Raw genomic sequence first — 12,309 nt, 5'->3', positions numbered from 1 at the left:
GAGGAGGGCATGTTTGATTAAATTTAATTGAGACATAGTAAGATTAATTTGACAATGTAAAGCACTATACAGATTATACATGAAAAAGATTATCAATTGTCATGTATAGGTTCTCAAAAGTCCAAGCTTCCAAATGGTGAATAATAATATGCTTCTGTCTGTTAATTTGCGGCACAATTGAATGGTCTTATGGAACCACAGAGAAAAATAAACGAAAAATAAACTAAATGTTTCCCCGATCAAGAAATACTAAGTTTGGTGTCATCAAATATAGAGGCATACAAATAGGGGTAGGCCTAGTAGTCCGCACCCCCTCTCACAAAATACTGACACCGGTCAGTCAGAAATATGACAACTGTTGTCTGGTCCGTGGAATGAAAAAGGTTGGGAACCCCTGGGTTAGGTAGTCATTGGTCTAAGGTTGGCATACAATTTTGTATTTGTGCAATTTTCTGTTTTTACCACACGATGTCACCAAATATACGGGAATCGAATTATGTTGGTGTCTGCAGATTTTGCCGGCTGGTCTTCCGTAGAATAGTGTGATTACGAAAAATTAACAAATAGACAAACGATTTGAAACACCTAGTGTATGTCCGTTATTTTTTACTCATTGCAATAATATATTTTCCATTGAACAAATTTGAACTAACTTTACTTGTGATGATCAGGCACTCAGATGGACAATCCCAGGATTTTATATGGCCCTTCTGCTTCTGCCTTTACGCACGGTATTTCCTATGGGTATTTCGCGGGGCAGGCAGACACCGGCTGGAGTAGAGGCAAGATGAGGGCACTCGGGATACCGCTGTCATCTTGTTTACAATAATTTGCATTCTTAAACTTTTTGAGTCCAGTGTTAGGTGTGTGTTGTATTTAAAGTGTCTTTTTGACCCTTTATCTAGTAAGATTGCGAACTATACGATTTGCTAGCAAGCTAACAAGAAGAGCTGGAAGGCAACCAAACCAGTTAGCAGCTCTGCTAAATCATGCCTCCCATCGAGAATGACTCCGGACGGGCAGAACTTAAATCCCGAATACAGCAGCTGATTGATTCTAACCCGGTGTTGGTTTTCAGCAAAAGTTATTGCCCTTTTTGTGTCAAGGTAAGTCAAGGCATTCGTTGCGTAATTGTACATCTGGTTTAGTGATGTTACTGAAGTTCTAAACCCAAACCATTGCATTCCATTTCGACAGCAGCTAACAGTACGGTACTCTGGCATGCCCCGTGTTCTCGTGCCTGTTTTCCCGCGACGTCGGACAATAACTGTATAAACGGGCTCTGACTGTATTAAGGGTTGAAGACGTGAAGGTTACGAATCAACCCTACTTGTGATGTTTTATTAACTTTGCTTGTTGACTGAAAAGAAAATCTGATTACCCTGTTATTATTTTCCCTCATTTGATGTGTGAAACAACGTTGCATTATGTTTTAGCCGCTGTTGTGTCGAACGGTGTACCCGTCACGTTGATTTTTTTTTTCTTTGTCACAAATCCCCAATGTAGATAGATGGTGTCTGTAAATGTGGCATTAATAAGTGTGACCTACTCTTGCTGAGTTAACAACTTTATTTTCCTTAGTGTAATAGTTACGCTGAATGACGTCAATGTGAATGGTGAGTTGACAGCAGGAAGGAAGAAGCATATTCGATTTTTCGTCTTTACTCGTATCCCTGCGAGTTGTAATCGATAAGTCGCTTTGCGTTAACACGTAGAATTTGTAAAACATGGTGGCATAGTTGGTTGAACTCTGGCTAGTGGCCAGTGTTGTTTTCTAGGTAATGTTAGATGTTTCTTAATTGTCCACTTCAATTTTGCATGTACTATTCAATAGCAATTCTACTAGATGACGAAAACGTCGTCGAGCAAGCCATTTCGGAGTTAATTCTGACTTACTGTACTTTTTTGTGCAGACATTTTACTTTCCAGGGTAGTATCTGTTTAAAATTGGTGATGACAACATTAAATTAAACATCAAATGACCAATTGACTGTAATCGACTCACTAAAGAGAGCGCCTTGATTACACACTTCCTAAGTAAAAAGAAAGTGTTGAGGTTCAAAGTATGGCCATATTTCTGACTTTCACAATGATGTTTTTGCTTTACTAAAATCAGCAGATAGGCAATGAGTCACTTTGTATACTTTTTAATATGATTTAATATGTTAAATGTCTGGCACCCTTATATAAATTTCGAACTTGCAAACCTGAACGTTTGAAGAAGCCACAACACCTTGTAAGCATGCGTCAGCATATTTCAACTTACAACCTGTTGTTGGAAGGGTTCAGTACTGCACTTGGCTGCTTCAGCTGTGTGTGTCACCATGGTTCACTGGAGCAATGAGAGGGTGAGGCTAAGTAAGGGGGGGGGGGGGGGTCATGGATGGGTTGAAGCAGGCCTAATTGGGAACACTGCCAAGATAAAAGGCAGAGATCCAGATACATGGAAGAACGGAACAGTCCTCATCTGTTGCCTGGTTGTTTGCTATTGTGTGTGTGTGATATTTTAGCACAAATCAAGTGAATGCACATTAGAATGTGCATGGCATGGGTTTGGGGCAACAGAAACCTGCGGTGTCTATCAAATACAAAGCCCGGGCCTATTGTTTCTCAGATACTGACACTACCATTGCTTCACCACACCCTTAATGGTACATGGTTGACCTTCACCTGTTGAAAATGGAGATTATCAGGTCTTTAATGTTAGCTAAGTGCTGCAATGTCAGTTGTTCAGTCATCATTGTCACTTAACAAAACCTTGTTAAGTTATGTTGTTGCTTTTGGCAGGTGAAGGATCTCTTTAAGGAGCTAAATGTGAAATGCAATGCCGTAGAGCTGGACTTAATGGGTGAGTGATGGATATGTTCTATGCACACACATGACATTGCACTCAATAGGGTTGTGGTCAACTGTCCCGTCTTTTGATATATCTACAGTTGTCGTGAACATAAATGTAGATCATTAAACTTTGGGGACATGCTAGTGCTTTTCTGTTACTGCCAATAAATGTTCAAACCGGTAATTGTCTTAACAAGTGGATGTGCTGAGTTGTCCTCAGTGCTGACCATTGATCACATTCATGTGTGTCTGCGTTAATGTTTTACACACAAGAGTGCTCAATCATACCTGCCCGTATATCTCCCTGGGACGTTATGGAAGTTGCTGAGTCACTCCCACAATTCAACTTGGCAGCATTCCACCTCTGACGATCCCCCAGCCCCAGTCCTACACGCCCCATCCTCTGCCTTATCTGCCAGCTTATATCTCCCATCGGCCTCTCACTGGGGCTCTTGTGCTCTCTCAACAGCTTTACTAGCTTTCCCCTCCTCGCTTTGTATTACACAATTACTTCTTGCTTGTCTGTTTCTCTTTACTTCCACTTGAGCATTTGGTTGAACAGGTAAATTAGTTTCAATAAGTTGCATGTCAGGACGGACGAGCAGTAACAGCAACATCAATAGTTTGGATCTGTCCTTGTTCTGTCACTCTTGCCGTCTATTTTTTTTTATTTTTTTTTTTTCAAGAACAGCTTGTCATTAGTTGACTTCCTGTTTGATCTGTTGTATGGTCTCTAGCTCTGGCTTCCTGAGCGCACACACACACACACACACACACACACACACACACACACACACACACACACACACACACACACACACACACACAGACACACAGACACACAGACACAGCCGGGCTCGGGTCAGTTTACATGCCCCCTGCTTGAGTGCCAGCCCAGTCAGCCAGGTTCAGCATGATGACCTCACCCTTCCTATCTGTGCATTTGCTTAAAAGCTACTAATCTGTGGAGATGTTGAGAGATGCTGGTTTTTAAAGAAAGATTGTGCCGTTTTGGTCTACAGTTACGGCTTCTACACACAGTTGCGTTCCGTCAACGCATGCCAGTGGGTGTTCCCGACGGTAGCTATGCAAATTACTTGAAGTATAACCGTAATTTGATTGGTTGGTGTCGTCCGTTGATTGGCTTGATTGGCCGGTGCCGTCTGTCGGTGCGCGCAACAGCTGAACTTCTCAACGCGAGCGACGGGAGAAACGCGACGCAACGGACCCACAATTCAGTTAGGCAACGGATGACGTGAGCCCATGTAAAGTGAATGGGATGCGTCTCCAGCACTGCAACGCACACAACTGTGTGTAGGAGCCGTTAGTAAGCAAACTACCTCAAAATGTAAACACATTGCACATGCCACCAACGTCATGTTGCACATGCAAAATGAAGTCTGTTATGAGTTCTTCACAGACTAATGTGTATCTATCCTCCTTCACATGACCTAGATCATGTGAAGGACATACATATAGAAGAAATACAAGATGATGCATAGTTTTTTTTTTTTTTATTGCAATTTGCTTGGCTAATTGCTGCATAATGTTGCTGTAAACTGCCATGTCAACTGGACATGGCAGAAATCAATGACTTGCCTGTCCCATGAAGGATTCTGTTTAATGTGATGACTGCACTCTGTGTCATATAAGAAACACTTCTGTAAGTGTGTCAATAAGTTGCCTATTTAGTCAGCAAAAGGGCTGGAGATTGTTATGGAACAAGCCTGAGGGATTTCAGTGTTTTATAAACAATGTTTCCTGGATTTGGCTGCATGCTTGGTGCGATTGACTGAATTGTCTGATTGAGTAATGTATTCCTGAACACTAGGAAGAAAATTGGATTTCCTCTTTCATTGTTCTGTGCAGTAGTGACTGATATGGTTTTCTTGCTCTCTCCAGAGGATGGCTCCAACTACCAGGATGTGCTGTCGGAGATGACTGGTCAGAAAACGGTCCCCAATGTCTTCATCAACAAGACTCACGTCGGCGGCTGTGACAAAACCTTGCAGGTAATATATCTCTTGTGCACATAGTGCAATGCAATATTTTTTTTTTTTTTTTTTCTCAAACTTCAGAATGGAAGGAAAAAGCAGCCCATGTTGACTAGTCACTTGTTACGTGTTGCGTTGTCACCTACGATTAAACTGTATCGTACAGCTATAAAAAGGTCATCTTCAGCTTGTTTGAGTGGTAGGTGCACTTCAAAGTGAAATGCAGAAGGAGCACAAGGTTGAGTGGCTTCTTTCAAGGATCAGACATCATGAAGAATAGAGCTTGTATTTCTTTGAGTTTTTAATGGTTTCTTTTGACATGCCAGGAAAGGTATTTTCCTCTCTATTTGTCCGTCTTTAAAAATGCATTTGTCCACCAAACTTCAGATGAAACAAAAACAGGATTAGTCGCTTGAAATCAGGTGGTCATGCCAAGTTTAATCATGCAACATCAGTATGATAAAACAGTTGCTGTATCTGATGCATTACACATAAAAAACACTCATTGTTTTACTAAACTCGCTCTTTGAAGTTTGAGATGTTTTTGGTGCAATGGCCATTAATAATTTATGAGAGCCTTGATGGCTCAGGCCCTTAATGGCTCCAGCTATTTATTGCTTCTTGATTACAATGGGAATGGAGTTTGCGGCGATCGCCATGGTAACCCCACTTGTGTCGCAGGCCCACCGAGACGGCCTTCTGCAGCAGCTGCTGTGTGGCGAGAACGAGACCTACGACTATGACCTCATCGTCATCGGCGGCGGCTCGGGTGGCCTGGCCTGCTCAAAGGTAAAGGAGCTTAACCCCACCAATCCCACAACAATGAGGAGAAATAAATCTGCTCATGGCAAACATCAATTAATGTATCGCGGGTTTGATAAATATGAACTTTTTCAACTTTGTTAACCAAAATCAGGAGGCGGCTATGATGGGCAAGAAGGTGATGGTGCTTGACTACGTTGTTCCCACGCCGCTGGGCACCACCTGGGGTGAGTGGTGTGACGGTGGCTACGTTAAATACAGCTTTCGGACCTGGTAAGACCAGGTAAAGGTCCCTTGGCAGACGTCCCTTGAACTTTCCCCTTTCTCTTCTGTCTTCCTCTACCAGGCTTGGGGGGCACCTGCGTCAACGTGGGCTGCATCCCCAAAAAGTTGATGCACCAGACGGCTCTGCTGGGCACCGCCATACAGGACGCCCGCAAATTCGGATGGGAGATTGACGAAACGGGTACGTTTTCACACATAAAACCCACTAACACCACCACCCCCGAGTGAGGTGGCAGTTTTCATTTGTGACATCGCTGAACTTCTCCATTTCAAATAGATCTGTGGGAGATGGTGTTCTTTTTCCTTTGAAGAGATTGTGTTTATTTTTTTTTATTTTTTTTAATTTATTTTTTTTATTTTTTTTTCTTAAATGGAGTAAAGTTCGTTCCTCAAGTTTTGGTCAGTCTCTCTAGGGGAAGTGTAGGACAGGCTCGTAGGGGTCAGCTCACTGGGGTGTAAAAGGAGAAGAGAGAACGTCATAATTACTTGAAGCCAGACAGTCCGCAGTCTCCAGTGAAGCACACACGCACGTACGCACGCACACATACAGAGCAATAAGCACTTTCTTAGCGCAGCAGAACGTCTGCATTATGTTCTCTTCATTGGAGTTTGTTTGGTAATCATTTGAAAACGTTTCCCTTTCCTCCTCTCACAGTGAAGCATAACTGGGAGACCATGAAGACAGCGGTGAACAACTACATCGGCTCGCTGAACTGGGGTTACAGAGTGGCCCTGCGGGATAAGAACGTCAATTACGTCAATTCCTACGCAGAGTTCATCGAACCCCACAAAATCAAGGTCAATCTCCACTTACCTGCTCTCATCTATAGTCGAATGTTTAGGGTGAAATGAAAGTTCGCCATACTGGCTATGGCTAGCAAACCAAGTTGGCAAACAATTGCCGATTCCATTTATTTTCTGTCCTATGTAAGAGAAGCTACAAAACCCAAATACATAACTGGAGGGGGAACTGGGGAGGCTGGGTCATCCAGTGCCATCCAGGACTTACCTCAGTGTTTAGCATGTGGGCATGTGGGCAGTGGTTTGTTCCTAGCTGGCATGGTATGGAGGCCGACTGCCGTTTCTCAATAAGCGAGTCCTAGACCTTTCAGGGGTGTGGTAATGCCGTAAGCCCTCGGCTTTTGCCCGTTTGGGAGGGGAGGCTTTTAAGGTCATGCACATGGAAATTTCAGGCATTGGGAAGCAGAACTGTGTGTGTGTAGGTCGTGGGGGGGGAGCTTACATATGCAGCAAAGGGCTTATCTCTCGCAGGAATTTGACCCATGTGCTGGCCAACCCTAGCCTGATGTTTCTATTCAGAATCTGAGTCTGGTATCAGACCATTTGGATTTGGTTATGGGGTGTGTTTTAACTAGCCTGAAAATATCCAGACTCTTTCACAAAGTGAATAGAGTCTGACAGCTCTCCATTGGGAAACGATTGCAACACTTGCATCGTGACGAGCACTAACTTTGAAATTGTTGGTCCAGCCTTACCAATCACATTGATCAGAGATTCCTAACGTTACTTCCTACTTCGCCTAAACTTTACAAACTACAATAAACAGCATCAACAGTCAGGAAACAATGTATGTTGGTCTACCTTTGCTGTAAATAAATTTCTGCATTTTTCCAACTGCATTTTTTGACGTTTGCAGATGTTGCTACTTCTCTTTAGCACAATAACTTTCGGTTTCGTCTTTGAACGACCTCAACGTCATCATTCTCCGCCACCCCCACTGTTCGCGTGGGGGTGGGGCCGGAGAAAACCCGCGAATATGTCGCAAACCCAGACAACGTACTGAAGGAAAATGAAAATTGAGCGGAAGTACGTAGAAGGTCGGAGTCAAGTCAAGTCAAGTCAAGTTTATTTATATAGCGCATTTCATACACAGAGGTCATTCAATGTGCTTTACATAAACAAAACCAAACAATAATAACAAATAAAAGCATAGAAGGGCAATATAGTCAAAGAATAGTTAAAAGGTAAAGATCATAATAAAAAGGAAACATAAAACAAGGTAAAATCATTTAAAAATAAAGAATAATTAGTAAGCAAAACAAAGGCAAAAGTAGTAAAAAAAAGTAATAAAAGACAAAGTAGAATAATTATCAAGGCAGATTCAGAATTTGTTACTCGGCACAGTTAGCAGAAAGCATCTGAGAACAGTTTGGTCTTAAGTCTAGATTTAAAACTGGCTACAGTTGGGGCCTTTTTGATGTCATCCGAAAGTTGGTTCCACAGCTGAGCCGCATAGCAGCTAAAAGCTGCTTCACCATGTTTAGTTCTAACTGTAGGTTTTACTAGCAGGTTTTTCACCTGGGACCTGAGAGGACGAGAAGGTGTGTACTGCTGAAGCATGTCTGACAAGTATTTAGGTCCTGCTCCATTTACTGATTTATAAACAAACAATAGTGCTTTAAAGTCAATTCTGTGACTTACTGGAAGCCAGTGCAAGGACTTAAGAATTGGAGTAATGTGGTCAGTTCTTTTAGTTTTTGTTAGAATCCTAGCTGCTGCATTTTGTATCACCTGAAGCTGTTTAATAGTCTTTTTAGGAAGGCCTGTGAACAGTCCATTGCAGTAATCAACTCTGCTGGAGATAAATGCATGAATGAGTTTTTCTAAGTCATATTTTGACATCAGCCCTCTGAGTTTGGCAATATTTTTGAGGTGGTAAAAAGCTGATTTAGTTATCGCTTTCATGTGGCTGTTGAAATTTAGATCACTGTCAATTAATACACCAAGATTTTTAACAGTATCCTTTGCCTTCAACCCTTTTGTGCCAAGGAGAGTGGCAACCCTAAGTCTTTCCTCATTTTTACCAAATATAATTACTTCAGTTTTTTCTTTGTTCAGCTGAAGAAAATTTTGAGACATCCAGGTGTTGATTTGTTCTATACACTGACACATAGATTCAAGAGGACCATAGTCGTTTGGTGATAGAGCTAAGTAAATTTGTGTGTCATCTGCATAGCTATGATATGAAATCAAATTATTTTGAATGATTTGTCCAAGTGGGAGCATATAGAGGTTGAATAATAGTGGCCCCAAGATTGACCCCTGGGGAACACCACAGGTCAAGGACGTTGGTGTTGAGGTACAGTTTCCGATGGCAACAAAGAAGCTCCTTTCTTGTAGATATGATTTTATCCAGCTGATAACTATGCCTGTAAATCCAACCCAGTGTTCTAGTCTGTGTAGTAAAATATTGTGATCGATCAACAGTGTCAAATGCTGCACTAAGGTCCAGTAGCACTAGGACTGATGTTTTACCTGAATCTGTGTTGAGGCGTATGTCATTGGAAACTTTAATGAGAGCTGTTTCAGTGCTGTGATTTGCCCGAAAACCAGACTGAAAGTAATCAAAATACCCATTTGATGTTAGGAAGGGGGTAATTGATTAAAGACTACTTTTTCAATAATTTTGCCAATAAAAGGCAGATTGGATATGGGCCTGTAATTGTTTAGCATGGAGGCATCCAGGTTATTCTTCTTGAGAAGTGGCTTTACAACAGCTGTTTTCAGTGACTTAGGAAAAGTGCCAGACAGCAGTGATACATTTACAATTTGAAGGACATCCGCCGCTATGAGGTGAAAAACAGTTTTGAAGAAATTGGTAGGCAGAGTGTCTAAGACACATGTGGAAGAGCTGAGATTCTGTACCGTTTTTTCAAGTGTTTCGTAGTCTATCAAGCTGAACTCTGACATCAAGTTTAGTTTCCCTCTGTTTGTTGCTGGAAGTTCAGGTTGTTGAATTTGTAATTGAGCAGATATGTTGAGTCTGATTTTGTCAATTTTACCTTTAAAAAAAGATGAAAACTCATTGCATTTATTAGTTGAGAGAAGTTCAGGCGCTAATTGTGAGGGGGGATTTGTTAACTTATCAACAGTTGAAAATAGAATACGAGTGTTATTTGAACTTCTATTGATAATGTTAGAAAAGAAAGACTGTCTTGCTTTGCATATTTCAGAGTTATACGTGCGGAGCATCTCTTTATGGATTTCATAGTGGATCTGAAGTTTGTATTTACGCCATTTTCTTTCAGTCTTCCTACACTCTCTTTTTAGAAGTTTAACTGCTGGATTTTGCCTCCATGGTGCTTTCTGTTTGTCCTTAACTTTCTTGAATTGTAATGGAGCAATGTCATCCATAATGTTTGCCATTTTTGCATTAAAGTGATCAAATAAGTCTTCAGAGTCTGACAGTTGACTTGACTTTAGTGAAAGTGCTTGCTCAAAGAGAGCACTTGTCTGATCATTTATGATTCTCCTTTTTACAATCATAGCTGTGTTTTGAGTGTGTGGGGACATAGACACATCAAAGAACACGCAGAAATGATCAGATAAGGCCAGGTCTTTAACAGCTGTAGAGACATCGAGACCCTTTGTGATAACAAGGTCGAGGGTATGGCCGAGAGAGTGTGTTGGCCCCTGTACATGCTGTGTTAGGGAGAAAGTATCGATTAGTGCCATGAATTCCTTGGCATAATTGTTTTCAGGATTATCCACATGCAAGTTTAGATCCCCTGATATAATAAGACAGTCAAACTCTATGCAAACAACTGATAGCAGTTCACCTAGTTCTTCAAGAAAAACTTTAGCTGAATGTTTTGGAGGCCTGTAAATTGTCAGTAATAAAATCTGAGGAGAAGACTTAATGCATGCACACAGATATTCAAATGAAGTAAAGTCACCGAATGACAACTGATTGCACTGAAAAGACGTCTTGAAAATTGTAGCTATCCCCCCACCTCTTTTATTTGCTCTGGTAGCACTCAAAAAACTGAAATTTGGGGGAGCTGATTCGATGAGAGTAGCAGCACTGTTTGCTTGATCTAACCATGTCTCAGTTAAAAGTAAAAAATCAAGGTTGTGTGTGCAAATTAGATCATAAATTAAGAATGATTTGTTTGAAAGAGATCTGATATTTAGGAGTGCTAGTTTTGCTGTAAGTGTTGGGGAAATATGATCCATGGGGCGAATCTGAGGTTGATGTGGTACAGGTAGGAGATTGGACTGGTTTACCCTATAAGCTCGATGCATTTGTGTTCTATTTCTTGTCAATACAGGAATAGAGAATGTCATGGGCTTACTGGGTCCCGGCATGTTCTCAAGACTACTGTCAGTACCATTTATATTGCAGGGACCCTGAGAATATCATGCTAGTCAGGCTATGTTTTAACCGGTACAGGGGGAAAGTCTTCTGCACACAATTAGATAGACCTAACCCATCGGAGCAATCAAATGTTTCCTTAATTGCTGTTTTCTGTTAGTTTTTTTTAAACGTTTTTACGCTGTCAATATTTTGTACAACAGACATGATGGTGAAATCTAAACATCTGACTTCTCTAGCGATAGCCTTTTCATTGTACACAATTCTAGTGTGCTCAGGTGATGTGAATGACCTGGTATGGTTGCTTATCTCTCCACTCTCGTATAAAGCTTCCAGGATGGGCCAACCCATTCCTTACTGTAGTGTCTAACAACTTCCCTCTTACCAGAAAGCAATCTCCTTATGATGTAGCTGATACACTCTTTTTAGTGCAGTTCCAGTCCCACCACCCGAATACCATTCACATGATCATACTGCTCGCTCATTTTAAAGGTAGCACCTCAGAGCCAAGTTGCTCTGAATTCTGCTATAGACGTCCTCTTGTGCCAGTGTTTCATATGTTGGCTCTTATGTCAGCTTAGTGCGCTGTACAATACCAGTATGAGTATTTACATTTGTGTACAATAGCAAGTACCGCTAACAATATTTCTACCACAAAAATAACTATTATGCTAGCATAAAAATGCAAATGAAAGGTTTCTTTTACTCCTCTGGTTGTTACAATAAGCCTAAAAATAAATAATACTAAGTGTCATAAAATATACATGTTGACAAGCTGTTTCAAACCAAAAACAAAGAAAACCCTGTATGATGAAAAATCTGTATGATGCTTCCACTGAAACCCTGATGGTTTGCCAATTTATCTGCCAGGAATATCTGCAGATTCTGATATTACAATGTTTAAGCTGTTCCCCTTGTGGGTGGTTGGTTGTTCTCTTGTTATCCCTTGTTTGCATTTCCATCTCCACTGTGCTGGTCTCCCGCAGGCCACTAACAAGCGGGGCAAGGAGGCATTCCACACGGCGGCCAAGTTTGTTCTGGCCACAGGGGAGAGGCCTCGTTACCTGGGCGTCCCCGGGGACAAGGAGTACTGCATCACCAGGTGAGTTGCGGGAAACTCCTACTTATCTGTGGCTCTGCAGCTATGGGCTCAATGGCCCTAGACTGAAGCCTGCTTTGTACTTTTAGCCTCTCTGCAGAGGTGTAATGGGCAACCATGGGAAATGCTCAATATTTTTCATCTGTGTGTGTGGGGTGGGGGGTGGGGGTGCGTTACCCGTGGGTGCATGCATAAATTTGTGGATTGGTCGGTCG

At 41.7% G+C, this 12,309-nt stretch overlaps 1 protein-coding gene across 1 annotated transcript in view; it reads left to right on the top strand.

Moving 5' to 3' along the window:
- The first annotated feature begins 749 nt into the window (after positions 1-749).
- txnrd3 (thioredoxin reductase 3) overlaps positions 750-12,309 on the top strand; it is a 22,307-nt gene continuing 10,747 nt past the window's right edge. The window contains exons 1-8 of the mRNA XM_076268419.1: positions 750-1,106; positions 2,788-2,848; positions 4,741-4,850; positions 5,514-5,621; positions 5,749-5,821; positions 5,941-6,060; positions 6,535-6,677; positions 11,982-12,097. Coding sequence (XP_076124534.1) covers positions 990-1,106; positions 2,788-2,848; positions 4,741-4,850; positions 5,514-5,621; positions 5,749-5,821; positions 5,941-6,060; positions 6,535-6,677; positions 11,982-12,097 — 848 coding nt within the window. The 5' untranslated portion in view covers positions 750-989. The remainder of the gene's footprint in view (positions 1,107-2,787; positions 2,849-4,740; positions 4,851-5,513; positions 5,622-5,748; positions 5,822-5,940; positions 6,061-6,534; positions 6,678-11,981; positions 12,098-12,309) is intronic.

This window comes from Alosa pseudoharengus, unplaced genomic scaffold (genome assembly GCF_046254945.1).
Source record: "Alosa pseudoharengus isolate Yale_2024_CS ecotype anadromous, Long Island Sound unplaced genomic scaffold, YU_APseudo_1.1 YU_APseudo_1.1_scf_5, whole genome shotgun sequence".
Classification (NCBI taxonomy): domain Eukaryota; kingdom Metazoa; phylum Chordata; class Actinopteri; order Clupeiformes; family Clupeidae; genus Alosa; species Alosa pseudoharengus.
Note: the sequence above shows the minus strand (reverse complement) of the source record. Positions and strands in the feature narration are given on the sequence as shown.